The sequence below is a fragment of the Excalfactoria chinensis genome, chromosome 12, assembly GCF_039878825.1.
Source record: "Excalfactoria chinensis isolate bCotChi1 chromosome 12, bCotChi1.hap2, whole genome shotgun sequence".
Classification (NCBI taxonomy): domain Eukaryota; kingdom Metazoa; phylum Chordata; class Aves; order Galliformes; family Phasianidae; genus Excalfactoria; species Excalfactoria chinensis.
In genome coordinates, this window is record NC_092836.1 from 17,134,341 (window position 1) to 17,152,841 (window position 18,501).

The window sequence follows — 18,501 nt, forward strand, 5'->3', positions numbered from 1 at the left end:
CAGTTCCCTCAGCCTGTCTCCATAGGAGAGGTGTTCCAGCCCTCTGAGCCCTCTGCCCTCTGTCATACCTGTCCTGGCTCCTCTCCAGTGTGCCCACCTACGTCAGGAGGAAACCATCTGAGGCCAAAAGAAGCACGCAGATATTGGGCAGGTTGTGAGCAAGATGCAGTGAGATATTGGGCAGGTTGTGAGCAAGGTGAAGCTGGGAGTTAAAGCGATGCTGGTTGTCATTGCTTCTGCGTGTTCCATGGCATCAGCTGAGTGACATCTGCTCTGATGCTCAGCAAGTCTGACTGCAGTGCAGGAAGGGATTTGTTGGGATTATGAGCCAGGGCAGAAGCTTGTGCCTGTGGAACTGGATGGCAATGAGTTCTTAGCAGCCAGCTCGCCAGGCCTCGGCACCTCCTGAAATCCAGCAAAACTGCAGAGAAAAAGGCATTTTAGAAGCATTTAATCCAGAGTTAAGGACACTTTCGACAGACAAAGCGAACAGAGACAGCCTTTAATGCAGCTTGTGGCTGCAAATTCAGATCCCCGTTTTAGAGGCTCTGGTGCTCAGTAGTTTCAGCATATCCTTTCAGTCCCCATGGCAGAGCCTTGCTGTGGCTCTGCAGAGGGCAGGGGGCTGTCAGGCCGTGCAGGTGCTGCTGCAGAGACACGCTGTGCTGCTCTGCTGGCCTCCACGACGCATAGAGCCATGCTCTGGGAGCAAAGCAGCTGCACCTGGTGAGCCCAGCCTCAGTCACGCAGCTCACACAGCGCTTCGGAAATAAGTTCTCGGCCTTTCCACATTGTGGCTTCTTTCACTCCAGCGCTACCCATGTAACGCACTGCCCTGCACATTGCAGAGCTACTCCAAACAGCTTCTTGCTTTAGCGCTTGCCAGATTCCCCCCCAGCTGCCAGGAAGAGAGTAAGCAGCCGCTGCCTGTTCTACTTGAGAAACCCGACTGCCAAGTGGTTATTTACAGCGGGCAGACGAATGAAAATGTTAAATGAAATCAATTGCTGGCAGCGGGAAAAAAAGGAGGAGGAAAAAAAAAAAAAACCCTTAGAAAATCAGGATTACGGCTCTGAGATGCACCACCTTAAAAGGACTGCGGATGGCAAGGGAGAAACCACAAGAGAAAGCCTTGGCTGCTGGACCCAGCCCACCCACCCTCGGTTCTGTTTAATCTCCCCATTGTTGTCCAGCTTGGCCCCTCTGCTGGGCTGCAGGCAGGGAGAGGAAGAGCGGCGTGGAGGAAGCGAGGTGGGGTTAAAACAGTTGTTTCCATTCATTTCCACATCGGGCGCCCTGCCTGGCTTTAACCTGTAGGTAAATTAAGAATTAAAAAGTAAATGAGCCCTATCTCCCTGATGGGTGGGGGGTTGCCTTGACAAATGAGAGCTGTTAGTGGTGTTCGTGCCGGCTTTGCAGGGTGGAGGCTGCCTGCCTGGGACCTTCCCATGGAGGCCTCGGGTTCTGCTGGACCTCTGCAGACACGGGCAAATCACAGCCTGCAATGGGCAGCGTGGCAATTAGTCAGCCAGTTAAAAGGAAGCCCTGCTGTCTTATAGCGTGATTACAAGGGAACTGGTTGCTCGCGTGACTAATTGAGTGGGGTTGTAGTAAGTGAAAGACCCATTGTGGAGAGCGGAGCCAAAGCAAGTCTCTGTCAGTTCTGGGATTTAAATTATCCACCAGCTGGTCCCAAGTTCATCTATTTACTGTCTGTAGCAGAAATGCTGAGTCACGGCCTGAAGCAGTGATGGAGCACCTGGTGGGAAGGCAGGGCCAACACAGGGGAGCTCAGGTGCATACAGTGCAGCTGATGGATCAGAGCAGGTGGAGCCATGGTCCACCCCTTCCCAGCACTCATTAAGGTTTGTCAGTGGAGACAGGGCAGTTTTGTTGGACTCTGCTTATTTGGGGTCTTCTAGAGGTGAGTAGCTTTTTGTTTCTGTATTTATAGCTGCTGTGTTGGGCTTTGTCATCATTTCCTATGGCTAAAGACTTTGCCACCCTGCTATTATCACTGTGCTTTCCATTGTGTTATAGTGCTATGCTGTTATAGCATCACAGCATGGTTAGGCTGGGAAGGGCACCCCTAGGGCTCCTCTATGGCCTGATGCAGCTCTGGGGATGGCACCCACAGCTCTGGGCAATGCTATCTGTTTCTAGAAGGGATGGGCTTGCTGAAGGGCCAGAATAATAAGGTGTGTGTTTCATTGTATCCAATGTGCTGAGTTTGGCTACTTAGAAACAACAGTGAGCTGGCTAGGCTATGGCTTCAGTCTTAGCCATGATTTTGGTTCTGTGCTGCTGTAACCCATCATTAACATGGCCATGCATGCAGCACTGGTGTGCAGGCTTCTCCATGTCGGTCTGTACCAGGTGAGGCAGTTGTTGTTCATCCCCTTCTTGCAATTCCAGTGTGTGGGAGCAAGTCTTGGTTACTGGTAGGGATACTTTATCTCTGTGTTCACAGCGTACAGTGACAGAAAGACGAGCTGGTGGGAAGGGCACTGGGTATTTTGACTTCTGTCTCTGGCCCTGGGAGTGGCTTGGTGACCTGAGGACGTTGTGCTATTTGCTCCTCAAATCACTTGCTGCAATGCAGCCCTCACCCAAGTTAGGGACTCACCAGTCCCAGCCCAACAAACCCTGTCTGCATTGGGCTGGGCTGGCCCAGCCCTGCATGCCCATAATGCCCACCCTGCCCCCCACTCCCAGCCCTGTGCTGCAGTGCTGAGCAACCCTCAGATTGAGTTTGAAGTCATTAAGTGGAAAGGAAAACGTCTGTGACAAGTGATTTCCCTGAGCAGGTGACAAACGATAATGAAGAGAGGTGGTTTGGCTGGAAAGGTTTATGGCAGCAGCTGTGTTCCTGTTCTCTCCTGCAAGCAGTTTAGGCAGGAGCAGGTTCATGGAAAACAGCCTGTGTAGCTGCAGGTCTGCATGCTATGTGGGCTTTCGACTGCCACCCTCTTACCCAAAGTGCCTCTGGTGACCTGCTGAGAATAAGGCAACAGCTGCCAGCTCTGCTCACCCTGCATCCAGAGCTGTTGGCTGGGAGAAACGGAGAGAGCAGCCCAGGAGAACTGGGCAGCAGGAGGGAGCTGAGTTAAGTAGGTGCACTGCTAAACATCTTCTGCCAGGGAAGCTCATGCAGCTTTGGGTGGAAGGGCACTGAGAAGCTCCTTTGGAACAGCTGCTGGCCCTGGAGTCCCAAGTCATCAGCTGGTCTGATTGCCCCCACCTTCACACCTCTCCCCTGTATGTGCCCAGCATTGCTGGTCTTTGGGTCATCTCCCAGGCAGAGAGCAGTATGAGGGGGGCCCACTTCTTAATGCAGTCAGTAGGCACAGAGCAGGAGCCATCTCTTGGCAGCTCGGGGTGTGCGTGGTGCTGCCCTGAGCATGAGGGCTGAATGGGGACCTGGGAGGAAACAAGCAGAGCAAGCGGTGCCAGCCAGAGACACCAGTGGCTTCTTAAAGAGCTTGAAAACAGCTCAGAACCCAACACACTTACATATTCCAAGCAGTGCACGTAAGCAAGACTCACTTTTACATTTTTCAGAGCAGATTAGCGATTTTCTAATTAGGGAAAGAGCCGAATATTGAGCACTGAAATGGATAAGCGACTTAAAAAGAACATAGAAAATTGCAAAGTGAAATCACTTAAATCAGCCTTGTCTCCTCCCCCCTTCATGCTCTGTATGCTGTTTATCTTGGCAAATAGGGGGAAAATAAATTCCCTGGAGGTGGCACATGCACGTTGCTACCTGAATGCAGCAGATACATCTCTGCAGAGCAACAAAAGCCCCAAAATACGGAGTTTGTGTCAGCATCCTGGCCCTGCAGGGTCTGTGGGAGCAGGGCTGGAGCCTGGGCTGGGACTGGGGGTGTGCACTGCATTGTGGCCATTGATGGAGGGTGTTCCAGTTAAAGGGGAGTGCTTGGCCCATTGATGAGCATAAAGCAGGGCATCAGATGCAGATCTAAAGCCTCTTAATGTATTTGTGCATGTGCTTCTAGAAGTTGCACTTTAAAGGCTAGGATGGGCCTTGTTTTGCCCATCAGATCTGGAATCCTTTGCCTCTCTGTGCCTTAGATTTACCAGCTGCAAACTGAGGTGTAGCAGCTGCCAGAACTGGGTTCACCAGCAAAGCCAGGGCTTTGCAGTGGGCCAAAGTGAGGTACAGTTAACCCTCGGGAATCTCTTATTATGCCCTTGTTATCCCAAAGTCAAAGGTTAAGAAAATCTTACTCGTGGTACATCTGTGGGGCAGGGAGTGTTGCTGCACCCAGGCAGGGCTGTGAAAGCACCTGTTGCTGCTCTCATCCATGTGGAAAGCAAGTAGATGGTTGGATTGTCATTAAGGCACTGGGGATAGGATAGGATTGGTCTGTTGGATTGGCTGCATAAACTACAAAACCAAGATAGGATTCTCGGCAGACCCAGGGTAATGGAGTAGGTTGCATTTTGCATTTCAAGCACCAGAGCCTTCAAACGGAGCTGTCAAAACTGGTGGGCTTGTTTGAATTAACTATGGCTTGAACTGGGTGCCATACCTCCATGGTGCAGTTATGCTCCAGTAGTGCTGGTGCAGGGCTGCAGCCTGCTGGTGCTCCATGCCTGCCCAGGAGCTGCTCGCTGCTCCACACTCTGCTGCAGGAGCTGTTGTGCTGCAGGGCTAGAGAATGGCTCTGACACGTGTCTGAAAAGCTGAGGCAGCTGGGACTGACTCAGTAGTGTCCTGGAGAAGGGAGAGGCTCACTCAGTGTAAATCCAGCCACCAGCACTGCTGTGCTTTGGGTTGAAGCTCTGCAGCCACATGGCAGTGTCCCTGGGTATGCTGCGGCTCCTCTGCCCTTTGTCCCTCTGTATGGCCACGGTGCTCAAGTGCTGAGAGGTGCTGAGACAAGAAGACCAAACCAAAAGCACTTGTGCTGTGCCCTGCAGCAGGCTCTGGCTGTGCCTTCCATCCATCTCAGAGAAGCACCCTTATGTCCCATGGATTGCATTCCAGCTGGAGAACTTTGTGTGTGCAGAGCACGTTGCTCTCTAATGCAGATGGTATCTTCTGGCCACTTGTAAGTTAAAAAAGCCTCACAATGGTGTAAATTCATTCTGGTATTTATTATTTATCCTATTTCCTCCCTCAGAATAGCTGGGAATTGGTGATTTCAGCAGCGTGGTTTGTTCTCGGGTACTGGGCTATAGTGAACACGGCTGTTACTGGGCAGCTCCTTTCACAGCAGATTCCATGGACCAGAGAGGACACTTTAGTTGTGGTCATTTGTCTTCAGGGGAACAGACTTACAGCCACTGGTGTGTGCTGGTGCTGCCTTGCTGCTGGAGCCCTGCATCTCAGCTGCCCTCCAGGCCTGCTCCTGCCCACTGTATGAGACAGCTGCTGCTTGCTGGGTATCCTTGCTGCTTTAGGAAGGCAGACCTGCTTGGGCACTTCACCTCTGCCACCTCTGAGACTCCTTTTGAAGAGGCAAGGCAGCCAAGTGCAGCTCCCACAGGAGCCCCTTGGGGTTCCCGTGGAGGCATCCCACCCTCTGAGGTTTTGGCTTGATGCCGTTCTGTTAAGCTCAACTCACTGCAGCACATCCAATGCTATTTGGCCATGCAGATGAGCCCCTGGCTTGGGCACTCCAGAGTCTGTGGCTAAAAGGCCTTTTTTTATTCCTGTGTTAATCCTCCCTTCCCTGTGCAGGGTGTGTGCTGTGGGCAAGCAGACAGCATTTATCCCACAAGCTCGAGAGGCTTGGGGCAGGCTTCTGGCAGGGCAGCTCAGGCTTCTGCTGCATCCCTTGCAGATGCAACTAAATATTGCAGCCTCTCACTGCAGACCCGCCATCTCTCAGCAGGGCGGGATGTGTGTGTGCATCAGCCAGGATGCTTTATGGCTGGAGCGCGGGGGGAGTGACTGGGAGCTGCTGGAAGCCGTGCTGTTTGTCTGCAGGAGATAGGGGCTGGGAGGAGGCCAAAGTTGAGCACTGAGGGGTTCCAGCAGGGCTGGCCAGCTCTCCCAAGCAGCAGCCTGCTTGCACCGCTCAGTGCCCAGGCAAGAAATAAACTTCCTAAACGAGAGTATTTACTGCAAATGAGTTCATACCAAATCTTGTACGTGCAGCAAAATCCTCTCAGATGAGCATCCGATAAAGGATTAAAACTATTAAATGATTAAAAAATCCCCTCTGCCAAATGGTGAAATATACAGATTATGCACTGCATTGTTGTTCTGTTTTTTCCCCCTGGCTTTGCTGTTCCCACATCCTCATCCCATTTGGGCACGGGGAGGGATAATGCAGAAGGCTCTTGCAGCCCCTGAGCTTGGTGGCGTTGGGAGCAGTGGGCGCTGCAGCACCAGGAGATGCATGGATGTCCCTTTAGCCCTGAGAGCTTTCTGTGTGGGAATGGCTGGGTGTACTGGGCAGCTCCTGAGGACTTGGAGATGGCAAAACGAGTCGTGCAGGGAGCAAAGTCTGAGCTCTGCAGGGTGTTTTGGCCTCATCCCTTACTCTGTTCCATCAGCCTGACTTAACTCAAGGAACTGAGTTAGTGTGGAAGTGAGAGTTCCCAGCTGGGCAACAGCTACTGGAGTGAAGGTTTACATTTCCATCTGCCTCGTGTGGCAGGGGTTGCTTCTAGGCTGCATTGCTGAGGGGCCTCATCCTGCCAAAAAAGAGGACAGACCACATCTGTGGCCATGGGGGTGGGATGAGAAGTCAAACCGTGGCAGTTTCGAGCAGAGCCAGGTTTCCCCCAGTTAACAGAGCTGAACCCCACAGGTACAGGGCAGCAGCACAGACCTGTTAGTGCAGCCCTGATTAGGCACCCAGGGAGCATGTCTGAGCCCCAGTCATCAGGAGCTGTCAGCAGCCGAGCATTCATGTGGAAGGATGGGAGAGGAGGAAGGAAGAGCCCCAGGGGCCGTTGCATTGTGGTGTCAGCTCAGTATTTATGAGGGGAATAAGCCTCTGGTGTTTTATGGCCCGTAAGATGCTGCTTTCTCTGGGTCTGTTTGATTAGATAGGATTATTTCAAGGGCTCGAATGGCACATGACTGATTCCTGCTCACTCTGATGACAGGGCTCAGCAGCCCTAACCTGTGCTCATTTCTGAGACGCTGGGGGTGACAGCCTCTGCTGGGGGCTGCCTGTCCTGGAGGGGCTGTTGGAGGCACATTCCTTGTTGGCTTTGGCTCCAACTCACCTTCTTGCCCTGTGCCCTTGGCTCTGGTTGCCTTGGGGCCATCACTCAGCTCTGGGCTGCAGTGCGAGCAGAATCACAGAGTCATGGGTTGAAAGGGACCTCAGGAGATCACCTGCATCCACAGCACAGTCCCTGGGGAGTGAAAGAGTCACCTGTGGATTCCCTTCACTCCCACTGCTGGGGCTCTTTACTGATGTTATTGCTACAGATGCTCCCACAGTGACTGCAGGCTGCCTCCTGCTCACTCCCACTTCAGTCCTGTGCACCCTGCCCTTTCCGTCCATATTTCTCCATCCTGAAAAGTTTTAATCAAGCAAACCTGGCACGTGTGCTGCTGAAAGGAGGCTGCTCTGTGTCAGCCAAAAGCTGCGCCTGTTCCATTTTCTTCTGACTTAATTTTCCAGAGATTAAGATCCTGTTCATCTGCACTCCCAGAACTTGGCTGCCATCGTCTTGTTTGCTGGTTTCACTCTGGTGGCTCCTCCTTTCTGTCGGTTTTGTTTCCAATACTCTGAACTCCGACTGTATCAGCTCCCATTGCCTGCCATTGTCAGCTGCTCCTGGAGGACACAGCCTCTGAGGGCAAGCAGGGCCAGCACTGGGTCCCTGCACAGCCCAGAAGTGTTTGCTGATGCTCAGAGGGAGCCTGCTGTGCTCCAGGCTGTGCTCACTGCCTCCTCCTGTCCCTGGGCAGCACTGAGTGAGCTTGGCTCTGTCCTCTCTGCCCCCTTTCTGGACATGGAGCCCCAAGCTTTCCATTCTCCATGCTGAGCATCCCCAGCTCCCTCAGCCCCTCCTCTCAGGAGTGATGCTCCAGTGCCTTCACTCCCCTTAATGGCCTTTCCCTGGGCTCCTCTGCTCTGTCTGTGTCTCCCTGGCAATGTGGAGACCAGAACTGGGCCCAGCACTCCTGGTGTGGCTGCACCAGTGCTGAGCAGAGGGCAGGATCAGCTCGACCTGCTGACAGTGTTTTGCCTGATGCACCCTTGTTTGCATGGTGCTGGCTTGAGCTCACCTTGGTGTCCATCAAAACCTCTTCTGCACAGTGAATGGCATGGAAGGGAGAGGGGAAGGAGCCACAGGAAACACCTGTCTGTGCTTTTGTTCCTCTTCCTGGGTAGCAAGCACTTGCTGACACCCTGTTCCCATTGCCTTGGCTTCAACTTGGGAAGACCTGGGGCTGGCACTCCCCTGCATGAAGCTCTGGTTCACCCGAGGCACACCTGGCTCAGGGAGCACATCTCCCTTTGGGAAGGCTCCCATGTTTATCAATGGCCAGGACAGTCCTTACAGCTGACCCCAGGAGCTGCTGTTTGCGAGGCCTCTGAAATACCCAAATATTTCGGTGCTCTTTGCAGTGCGGGCTGTGCAGATGTCTGGGGTCAGCGGTGACAAATTATGCCGATTCCTCCCACTTCCCGCTCTCCTTTCTCATTTCCATTATCTGCCTTTTGGAGAGGCTGTAATTTATTGCATTTTGCAACCTTGTAATTTATGACTTTTTTTTTTTTCCCACTTTTTATAATTCTTTCCAAGCTTTCAGAAGTAACAGCTCCGTGTAGCCCGGCGCATTTCATTGTCACACTGGAGGCTCTCCCACCTCCCCCTGCACTTCCACTCTTTTTCTTGTAACTTGCCTGTTTACTTGCTAAATTATTATTGTGCACTCAATAAAAATTGCATTTAAAAAGTGATAACTGAAATGACATTTAACATGGAAAGCACTTAAGCGTAATTACACTATATGCATTACATCATTCTGTGACAGTTAATAAAAAAAAAAGAGCCTGAACAGGGATTTGTGTTGTTGGCTGCAGTGAGTGAGGGCTGCCATTCCCCTGCTTGGAGAAATGTGCACTCTGCTTCTTGCCCTGCTTTTCTTCCATCTCCTCCTCCGCTGCTGGTACCTGGTGTGGTGACAGAAGCCCACCCTGCTATTGTGAGGGCTTGGAGCTGGTGTGTGATGCTCTCGGTCTGATGTGCTTTATTTCCAGCAGGCGGTTTGTATGGGGTTGTTTGTTTGGATGGAGCGGGCTTATGGCAGAGCTGTGCCCCGCAGCCGGCTATGGAGGGATCTGGGAGCTCGGTGCTCCGTGCCCTTGCTTTGTGCTATCCGATGACTTCAGCAGCAATGAAGGGATTGTGCCAGCCCCCTGCGGTTTGTGGCTTGTTGATATGACTCCTTGATTATTAGATTACCTGCAAATCGCAGCTCCTTGACCATCTGCCACATGAAGCTCGGTGGCTCAGCCCCAGCAGCTGCCCAGCCCTGCAGTCTGTGCTGCGCTCCTGTCTGCATTGCCCTGCTTTCCCTGCCCATGTGCTGTAGAACCTCTGTGTGCCTGCCTGATGCTCTGCTGGAGAGCCCGGAAGAGAGCCTTTGGCTGGGGAGAGCTGAAGGGGCATTTCCAGATGATGGGAGATATAGAGGTTGGTGTTTCCAGGCTGCAGGTGAAGGACCCTTGGGGCAAGCCAAGATACAAAGTATGTGATTCCTGCAACATCAGGAGGCAACATCCGTGTCTGGCTTGGGCATGGCCCACAGGCTATAAGTAGCAGTGGGCTGCCAGGGAGGTGAGCGGAGCAGAGCAAAATGGATTGTGTTGCCTTATTTAAAAGAGGAGCTGGGATAACATGGAACACAGCGTGCCTTGCACAGAAGTACCTACTTGTGAGGCTCCCTGGTGTGCTGGTGGGTTTGGAAGAGAGGGGCAGAACAGGTTGCACAAGGAGGCTGTGGATGCCCCATCCCTGGAGGCATTCAAGGCCAGCTGGATGTGGCTCTGGGCAGCCTGGTCTGCTGGTTGGCAACCTGCACGTGGCAGGGGATTGGAGCTGGATGATCATCGTGGTCTTTTTCAACCCAGGCCATTCTGTGATAAAGGAGGCGGTGAGTGCTGTAAGCAAGCTCCCCAGTTTGTCTACAGGTGTGCAGCATTGCTTCTCTGTGTTGTGACTTGCCCTTCAAGTTAATACCATTGGTTGCCGTAAAAAAGGTCTGCTGGTCACTTTATTTGAAAGCCTCAGAAGCATCTTGAGGTTGAAATAAAGGAGCTTTGTGAACTTGGGTGTTTTTTTTCCCCTTTCTCTTCCAATGCACACATGACTAGAAGTCATGGGGAGGCAGTAATAATTAATACAGCTGGGGAAGGAATCTCCTGGAGAGATTGCTTTGTGCTTTTTCAAGGGGAAGGCGTTTCTGGCTGTTGGGTTCTGCTTTTCTTTGTTCCATGTTGAACATAAAAGGAAAAAATGGAAGAAATCTGTTGATAGAATCATCACCTGCTTGACAGTTGGTCTCACCTGGGAGCTGCTTGGTGTTAGCTTGGTCTAATTCATTAACAAGAAGAAGGAAAAAAAGGCATCAAAAATGGACATCTCTTTCGAGAGCGCTTAATTCTTGGCAACAAGAGTCAGTTACATCCTACTGAGCACGCCTTGCACAATTGCACCTACTAGTGAGATTCCCCATCCTGCTGGTGGGTTTGGAAGGGAGGGTGCTTGGCTGTGGGGCCATGCATGGAGATGAGCAGGGTGGCACCGAGTGGAGAATTGAATCCTGAAGTGCGTTTCCTCCCAGGACTGCTGTGGTTCAGGTTTGGTGATGCTTTAAGATGGGTATCGATCATTGGAACACACAGAGGAAGATGTGGTCTACATAATCATCTGGGTTTTATTTCTGATGCAAAGGCAAAGCTGGAGCTGTTGTTCACAACCGTGCACTGTCCGGCTCCGTTCCAGCCGAGCTCCGTGTGCTGTGGGCAGCAGGCAGGTGCTCCAGTGCTGCTCTGGGTGTAGATCCTGACCTCTCACTATGCATCAGGAGGCAGAACCACGCAGCCCTGGAGATGCTGGTTTCCTTTTTAGAACTTTCTCCTTAGCTTTGGGATGGAAGCTACAAGGTGGCATTACGAGCACCTGCTGCTCAGCCGTCAGATCTCTCCCACTTTAGTTTAAATGTCGTCTGAAAAAAAAGAAACCTCATAGCCAGGTTTTCCCTTAAAGCAGTCAGGCTTTCAGCTTTCGCTGCTGCTGTTTAGAGCAACGCTAATTAACATTCCGGGCAAAGGAGAAGGGAAGGAAAATGCTTCTGATTTGCAAATGCCACTTTGCTCTTCTGGCACTGTCCCTTGGGGAGAGGATGGCAGCATTGGGTTCTCCTTCCCATGCCTTGTGCTGCCCTGGTGAGGAGCTGCTGGCTGGGCACAGCCCTGCTCCCTGTGCCTGCAGGATCCATGGGGTTCTGGGTGCTGGGGAGCTGGGGCTGGCACACACCTTCACCAGGGGAGCACTTGGTGGGGCAGCCGTGCTGTGAGCTGCCTGCTCCCCTGATGGTAAGCTGTGAGCAAGTGGGGATGAAATCAGAAATTGGCAACATGCTGTCAGGAGGGATTAATGCCTGTCCGTGATTAACTTTCTGCTGGAACTGCAGGCTGTCCATTGCTCCCCCATCTGTGGGGCCCAGCTCGGATCCGGAGCGTTCTTGCTCAGAGTAGGTCTGAATCGTAGAGTCATGGAGTGGGTTGGTTGGAAGGGACCCCCCAGCCCCATCCCTGCCGTGGGCTGGCTGCCCCCCAACTCAAGCTGCCCAGGGCCCTTCTGTGGCCTGGGGCACCTCCAGGGATGGCACCCACAGCTCTGGGCAGCACTGCCAGCACCTCACTGCCCTCCGAGCAAAGAATTTTCCCCTAACATCTCACCTAATCTGCACTCTTGCAGTTTAAAGCCATTCCCCCTTATCCTTTTACTATCAGGCAGCATGAAATGTCACTCTCCCTCCTGCTTACAAGTTCCCTTCAAGTACCGGAAGGCTGCAATGAAGTCTTCCCAGAGTCTTCACTTCTCTATGTTGACTCCCCCAGCTCCCTCTGCCTGTCTCCATAGCAGAGGTTCTCCAGTTTGCTGAGCATCTTCATGGCCTCCTCTGGACCTGTTCTAACAGCCCCACATCTCTCATGCTGGGGACCTCAGGCCTGAATGCAACATTGCAGGTGGGGCATCAGGAGAGCAGAGCAGAGCGGGACAATCCCCTCCCTGCCCTCATCTCCTTGCCTTAATTGTTGTCTGAACCCAAGAATGAAAATGTTACCGTATGGGGGAAGAACAAATGAAATTGGATTTTGTAGCCTAGGAGAGCAGCAACTAAAGTAGCACATAAACGTGTGGTGTATGTAATGGGGCACAGCAGCACGAGGCAGAAGTGCCTGTTCTTCATTAACGCTGGATCTTTCCACCAGGAACATTGTTTTAAACTGCAGCAAGGGATTTTCAAATGGGGCATTGCGCAGCATTTCCAAGTTGGATGCGAGGCCTCAGAGGGCGTTCCATGGGGATAAGGCCAAACACAGTGAGCCTGTGCTGCTGCAGGGGTACAGGCAGGGCAGGGAGCCTGGGGGCACACAAGGCTCTTCCAGCCTTGCTCCCAAGTGTCTGGGGATTTGCAGAAATGCTTCTGGTGCTGGAGATTAGGGAGAAAAGCCTGTAAACACAAATCCCTGAAGATCAGAGGGAGCCCCAAAACCCGCATCAAAAGGTAAAGAAAGAGAATTGCCAAGTTGCTGTTTTTAAAAGCGCCCCCCCCCCCCCCACCACCCCCTTTCTTTAATAGATCATTACTGTGCAGAAAACTGTGGGGTAACTGTTGATATTGCTGATGTGTGCTGGCCTAGATTCCGATCGCAGTGGCTCTAATAGGAGATTTAGTTTAATTCCATGTCAGTGGAGTTATCCCGAATTCACGTCGCTGCAGCTGAGGGCTGCGTTTGCCTGTGGTGGCCATCAGGCAGAGCAGAAGGCGGTGTGGGGGTAAATGTGACCCTGGTTCTTGTTGAGTTAGAAGGAAAGGCTGCAAAATGCAGCTGAGAGCTCGAGGGCTGTGCAGCCATTCTCCACAGCCCTCCCTGCAAGAAGCTGCAGCTTCCTGGCATGGGAAATGAAGCTGTCTGGGTACAGAAGCCCCAATGGTCATTTACTTGAAGCCAGGTCCCTAAAGGCTGGGATGGCCCGTTTGGAAATTGATTTGAATCATTGCTCATAGGTAAGCCAGCAGGAAACTGTGTTGAGTTGAACGGATATAAGTGTGCATTTTTGGAAGGGTTTGCACTGTTTGATCAATGCACCCTCTGAGCTGAACTGTTCCTTGCTTTGGGCATGGCCAAAATGCAAGCATTGCAAGCATTGCAGCATCGTTTTGTCCTCATAGTGTCGATGGGGTAAGTGGGGCACGATGCACAGTGCAGAGGGCCTACTGCTGATAGGGACAGTGTAAAGATGAAACACAGCAGTGTAGCACATCGTCATCCACGAGAGCAGTGCTCCTGGGCTATGCTAGGCACAATTTGCTGATCTAAAGAATTGCAGCTGTTCTGAATAGATGTTTAATGCAACTGGTTAAACTCTTCTGCATATATCCTGGAGGAAAGCTCTTAATGCGCGCTTTAAAAATACTTTGCATTGACATCTGAAGCCTCTGGATTTCTGTGTTGGATAACCAAGAGAGCATCCGGAGTCAAAGATCAGGTGATTTTTGACTTGTTTGTTATCTTTCATCTTGCTGCACGTGTGTGCAGCATAGCCAGCATGTGGTCTCTAGTGTGGATATGTGTCCATGCAGGCACAGGGGTTTGAGGTGCTGCAGGACCAGCCTGGACAGAGCCTGCATCCCATTGGAGCCCGGACTTTTCCAGCAATGTGGTGGTTTGTTTTCACAGCCCTTCATGTGCAAGCAGCAGCCCAAGCTTGGAGCTGTGGCACCGCATCACCCAGGGGGAGGCTCAGCCTTTGCAGGTGCCCAGGCGGCTCTGGTGCTCCGAATGCTCCCGTATGAGGCTGAAAGCAGCTTTCCAGGCCAGGAGAGGTTTTACATAATCCAAGCTGACCGTGCGCAGCCCTTTATTGCTGTCTAGCAGCTAAATTATGTGTAGCAGACTATGGGCTGCTTCAGATCCTGGGTGGAGAGCAGCAGTCCTGTGGGCAGTTCAGGGCATGGCTTGGAGATGAGGGTGCCACTGTTGCCTCCAGAAGGGTGGGGGATGCGGTGTCCCACACAGTGCAGGATGAGGGCTGCAGCTCTGCCGTCTCTTTGATTCAACTGCAACTGGCCATCCCCAAGGAGCACCTTAGCTGCCCATTTCCCTGCCCTGTGCCTGCTGTGCAGGGCTGCCTTTTGCTGAGAAGGGGGAAGGAAGGAGCACAGCAGGGAAATGGCACTGCACAAGGAGGGGGAGATGGGGTTAGCAAATGTCAAGCTGTTTGCTTTCTGCCTTCCCTCTTGAGAAAATCCGAGGGCGGAGGTGGCAGTGGCTCTCACTGAGGATGAGACCCCGGCTGTGGCCAGGGCACGGCTCTTGGCTCAGCGCTGGTTCTGCAGAGCCCTCGCTCGGCTGCAGACAGCAGCATTCCCGAGGTGAGCCTGCTGCAGGGCCCTGCTGTCCTGAGCCATAAGGGACAGGCCAGACTGGGGCTCAGAGAGCTGCCAGGGGGCCCAGAAGTTCCACAGCACCCCAGGCACAGCCTGCAGGTCAGGGCAGGGCCTCCTGCTGCAGCCGTTGTTGCTGCAGCTATTGTTGCAGCAGCCAGGTCCTTTTGCAGAGACCATATCTGGGTCAGTGCACAGAGCTGATCAGCACAGGGCTGGCTCCAGGAGGCTGAAATACTGTTCTGGTCCCTGCTGCCCTGTAGTAGCACCTGGGTTGAAAGAACTGGCTGATGCATGGCTGTTGTTGGGCAGAGATCAGCACAGCCTCATCTTAGTGCATCCCACTGCTCTGCTGCCTGCAGAGCCTTGCTTTGCACCATTGCTAAGCACTGGGGTATGGACTGCAGCTGTCCAAACCAGGTGCTCTGGATTCTTATGAGGGAAAAACATTTCTGGAAGATGAGAATTTCTGCTCGTGTTCTGCTTGTCCTCAGCCTGTGTGGTGTTGTGGTGCTGGGAGTGTGTTGGAGGTTGAGGGGGGGAGTTGTGAGTGCTCCAAGCCCCAGCAGCTCACAGGATGTACGGGCATGGAGGGAGCTGATGGAGATGAGCACTGTCTGCCATGCACCAGGAGCAAGGCACACGGGTGGGTTTAGAGAACAAATGTTCCGACACAGTATCAGATCTGTTTCTTCAATGATACAGTTGCTACTACAAATGTGTATTGATAGTATGTTGTGCTACAGGCTCTGCATTTTAGCAAGGCTCCTTCACGTTCTGCTGGTGTACATGGCCTCAGCTGTTTATTCCTGCAGCTGTGCAGTGTTTAGGATGAACGCGGGGCATCCTGGCTGTGGTTTGCTGTCTGCTGTGGGTCCCTGAGCCTGCATGCAGTTTGGAGTGGCAGTTTCACTGTCCTGAGGTCATCTCCAAGCACCCGGTCAGGGGAGAATTTCCATGAGCATGACAAAATGAAGTCCCTGTGCTGCAGCTGAGGGAGCTTCAGGGCTTGCAGTGCTCTCACTAGCGCCAAAGCACCGCTCAGCTGTGTAGCACTGCGGGCACAGGGGGACACCTCTGCTTCCTTGCCCTGTGCACCCTCCCTGAGGATGGGCACTGCTGCTGTCTGGAACCAATGGGAGCCATTGTTGTGTTTCATAATAGGGAAGTGCTGATGTTAGGATGCCCTCCTTACCCGTAGCGCTCTCCTTGAAGATTGCTCCTCTTTGCTTTCCTAATTGCTGCTGCTCAGCTGGAGGTAGCGCACGCCTTCCAAACGCATTATTTTGTTATGCTGCTGCTTACCAAAGGGAAAAGAGAATATAAGAGAATATTGCTTTGTGCTGAGTTTTTCCTCTTTAACCTTCTGCGTGCTGATGCTTTTCTCTGATGTGGGACCTTCTCTGTCAGGACGCAGCCCCCAGCTCAGCTCTCTGAAATGAGAGCATCCAGAACCTGCTCCTGCTCAGCTGCAGGTGCCTCTGCAACACAGCCTCTTACTGGGGCATCTCCTTGGGAATGACTGCTCCCACGCAGCGAGTGCCTGCAGTGAGAGGCGAGGCAGGATGTGCTGAGTTAGCGCTGAGCATGGGTGGGCTGGGGACCCAAGCATTTTGGCACAGCCTTTGCAGGCAGCAGTGCTTGGAGCTGCCCATCGCTGCCATGGTGGAGTAGGAGGGAGGAGGAGCTCAGCAGAGCAGAGGCTGCAGCAAGACTTGCAGGGAGCAGCTGAACCCTGCAGCTCTGCAGGGACCGGGCAAGGCCAGGAGAGCAGCCCTTTGCTCTGATCAGAGCCCTCTCCTGTGGCTCCAGCCCCCAGAACTGTTTTTGCTCAGGTAGAAAGGTCACAAGGAGGCTTCTGGGGGCAGCCTCTGCTCAGGCCCCAAATTTGTTGCCAGTTGTCATTTAGTGAGCAGGGGTGCATCGCTTTCTGCAGAAATGGGGTGTAATAAGTGATTTCACACTGTACTGGAACACAGTGCCTTCTGCAGTGTTTCCATCCTGTTCTTGAGCTGCATGCTGTGCCCATGGAGCACTGCATCCCACCACCATTGCTCACCTCACCCCTGGAATAGCCCAGAGATCCAGCCATGGTGCTGCTACCAGGTCTGGAAGTGATCCAAGGAGAGTTTGGTGTTTCAGAAGCCTCGTGCTGGAGCTGGTCCCATCTTGCTGGAGTGGTGCTGGTGCCCACAGCACTTCCTCAGGGCAGATTCTGTCCTCTGCATCTGAGGGGGTTGATGTGGAAGAGCTGCAGCTGTTGATTGCAAGCATTCACATCTGTGTATCTGCATCTGGCCTCCAGGTTAAGCCTATTTCTGAGAGCCGTGTCCAAATGCTTCTTGAACTCCAGCAGACTTGGTGCTGCTGTTCTCACATTTGCAAAATGTGGCAAGTGATCCCGGAGAAGGGGCTTGGGAGCTGTTTGTGCTCTTTGGGGGCTCATTGGGATGAGGATGAGCATGGACAGAGGTGGGGTGCAGGCAGGATAGAGGCAGCTCAGCTTTTGGCTAAGCAGGATGCTCATAGCCTTCACATGAGAAAGAAGGCAGCTATAAAGCCAGTGGGATGGGCAGCCAGCCACGTGCATTATTTAGCTTGCAGAGCCTCCCATCCTCTCTTTTCCTAAGCCTGTGTTGTCACCTGGTCCACATGGCCAACATTCCTCTGTGTTGTAGCTCCAACTTTTCCGTGGGAAGGCTGCAGTACATCCCTGCAGTACTGACCGTCTTTCTCTTATTTCCCTTCTTAGATCTACAATGAGAATAGAAACCTGTTTGAAGTCAAGGAGAACGTGCCCAGAAAATTAGTGGAGAAGGTTGCAGGGGACATCGAGAGCCTGCTGGCCAAGAAAGTCCGTGCTTTAAAGGTAAGGTGATGTGTGCCAGCCCTGGCTGACACTCGGTTTTGAAGAAGATGATTTATGCTGCTGTAGCACTACGGTTTGGGCTTTAAAGTAATTCTATGGTTGTGTGGCTTTTTCTGGGAACCGCATCCACCGGTTGCGCTTATTCACATCAGTGTTTTTTGGCATATATCTGGGCTGTCGAGTGAGGAAGCATCCCATGAGGATCTGCTATGGGATCTGCTACAGGTATCTTGTGGATTTGTGTCTCTTCCCAGCAGCTGTTAACAGCTGGAGGTGCTGCCATAAGAGCGCAAGGGACAGCCAAAGCCTGGCAGCAGATTCTGCCCAGTCACAGGGCCTTGTGAGTCAGGGGTGGGACAGTGTAGGGCTGTCCACGGGGCTGACATGGGTGGTGGACACGGACCGAGGAGAAAAAGGTTGTTACATGTTTGGCTTCTGAGTCTGGGAGGTGTCGGAGATGCTGCTTGGGGTCATCTCCATGTTTGTGCAGTTTGTGGGTGTGCTTGAGCACATTTCATGCTCCACTCAACATTCAGGTGTGCACCATGTCAGAAGGTGCCAGTTGGACAGTGGCTTCACCCAGCAGCCTGCTGCTGTTGTGACTCTTTTTACCTTGGAGTTTTGAACAGGGGTAGTTGGTGCATTGCTGAAGGCTCACGTGGTGCTGGGCCTGGCACAGGAATGGTTTTCACAGCGCCCAGACCCAGATAAACCAGCCCTTGGTGCTGCTTTAGTTATGAAAGAAGTGATCTTCTGGCCTGAACTAGTGCTTTCACAAGGCCTCCTTTGGAGGACTGCTGCTGGATGGAGCAATGCCACACAGTAAGCATGTACGTGTTTGGTGCCTTGGGTTGGTGGTGCTGACAACATCTGGAAAAGGGGAACTTGGTGGGTTGAGAAGTTGGACCTTGTGAATATCCTCCACATTGTGCAAAGCTCCTCCAAAGCAGAGGGGATCCCACAGCTTTCTGCTGTGTTTTCTTCCGCCTCAGCTCTCCTCTAA

General features: G+C 52.6%; 1 protein-coding gene across 2 annotated transcripts in view; it reads left to right on the forward strand.

Annotated features, from left to right (window-relative positions):
• CACNA2D2 (calcium voltage-gated channel auxiliary subunit alpha2delta 2) overlaps window positions 1-18,501 on the forward strand; it is a 111,423-nt gene that overhangs the window by 35,454 nt on the left and 57,468 nt on the right. For both annotated transcript variants that reach the window (XM_072347035.1, XM_072347034.1), the window contains exon 3: window positions 17,382-17,498. In XM_072347035.1, coding sequence (XP_072203136.1) covers window positions 17,382-17,498 — 117 coding nt within the window. The remainder of the gene's footprint in view (window positions 1-17,381; window positions 17,499-18,501) is intronic.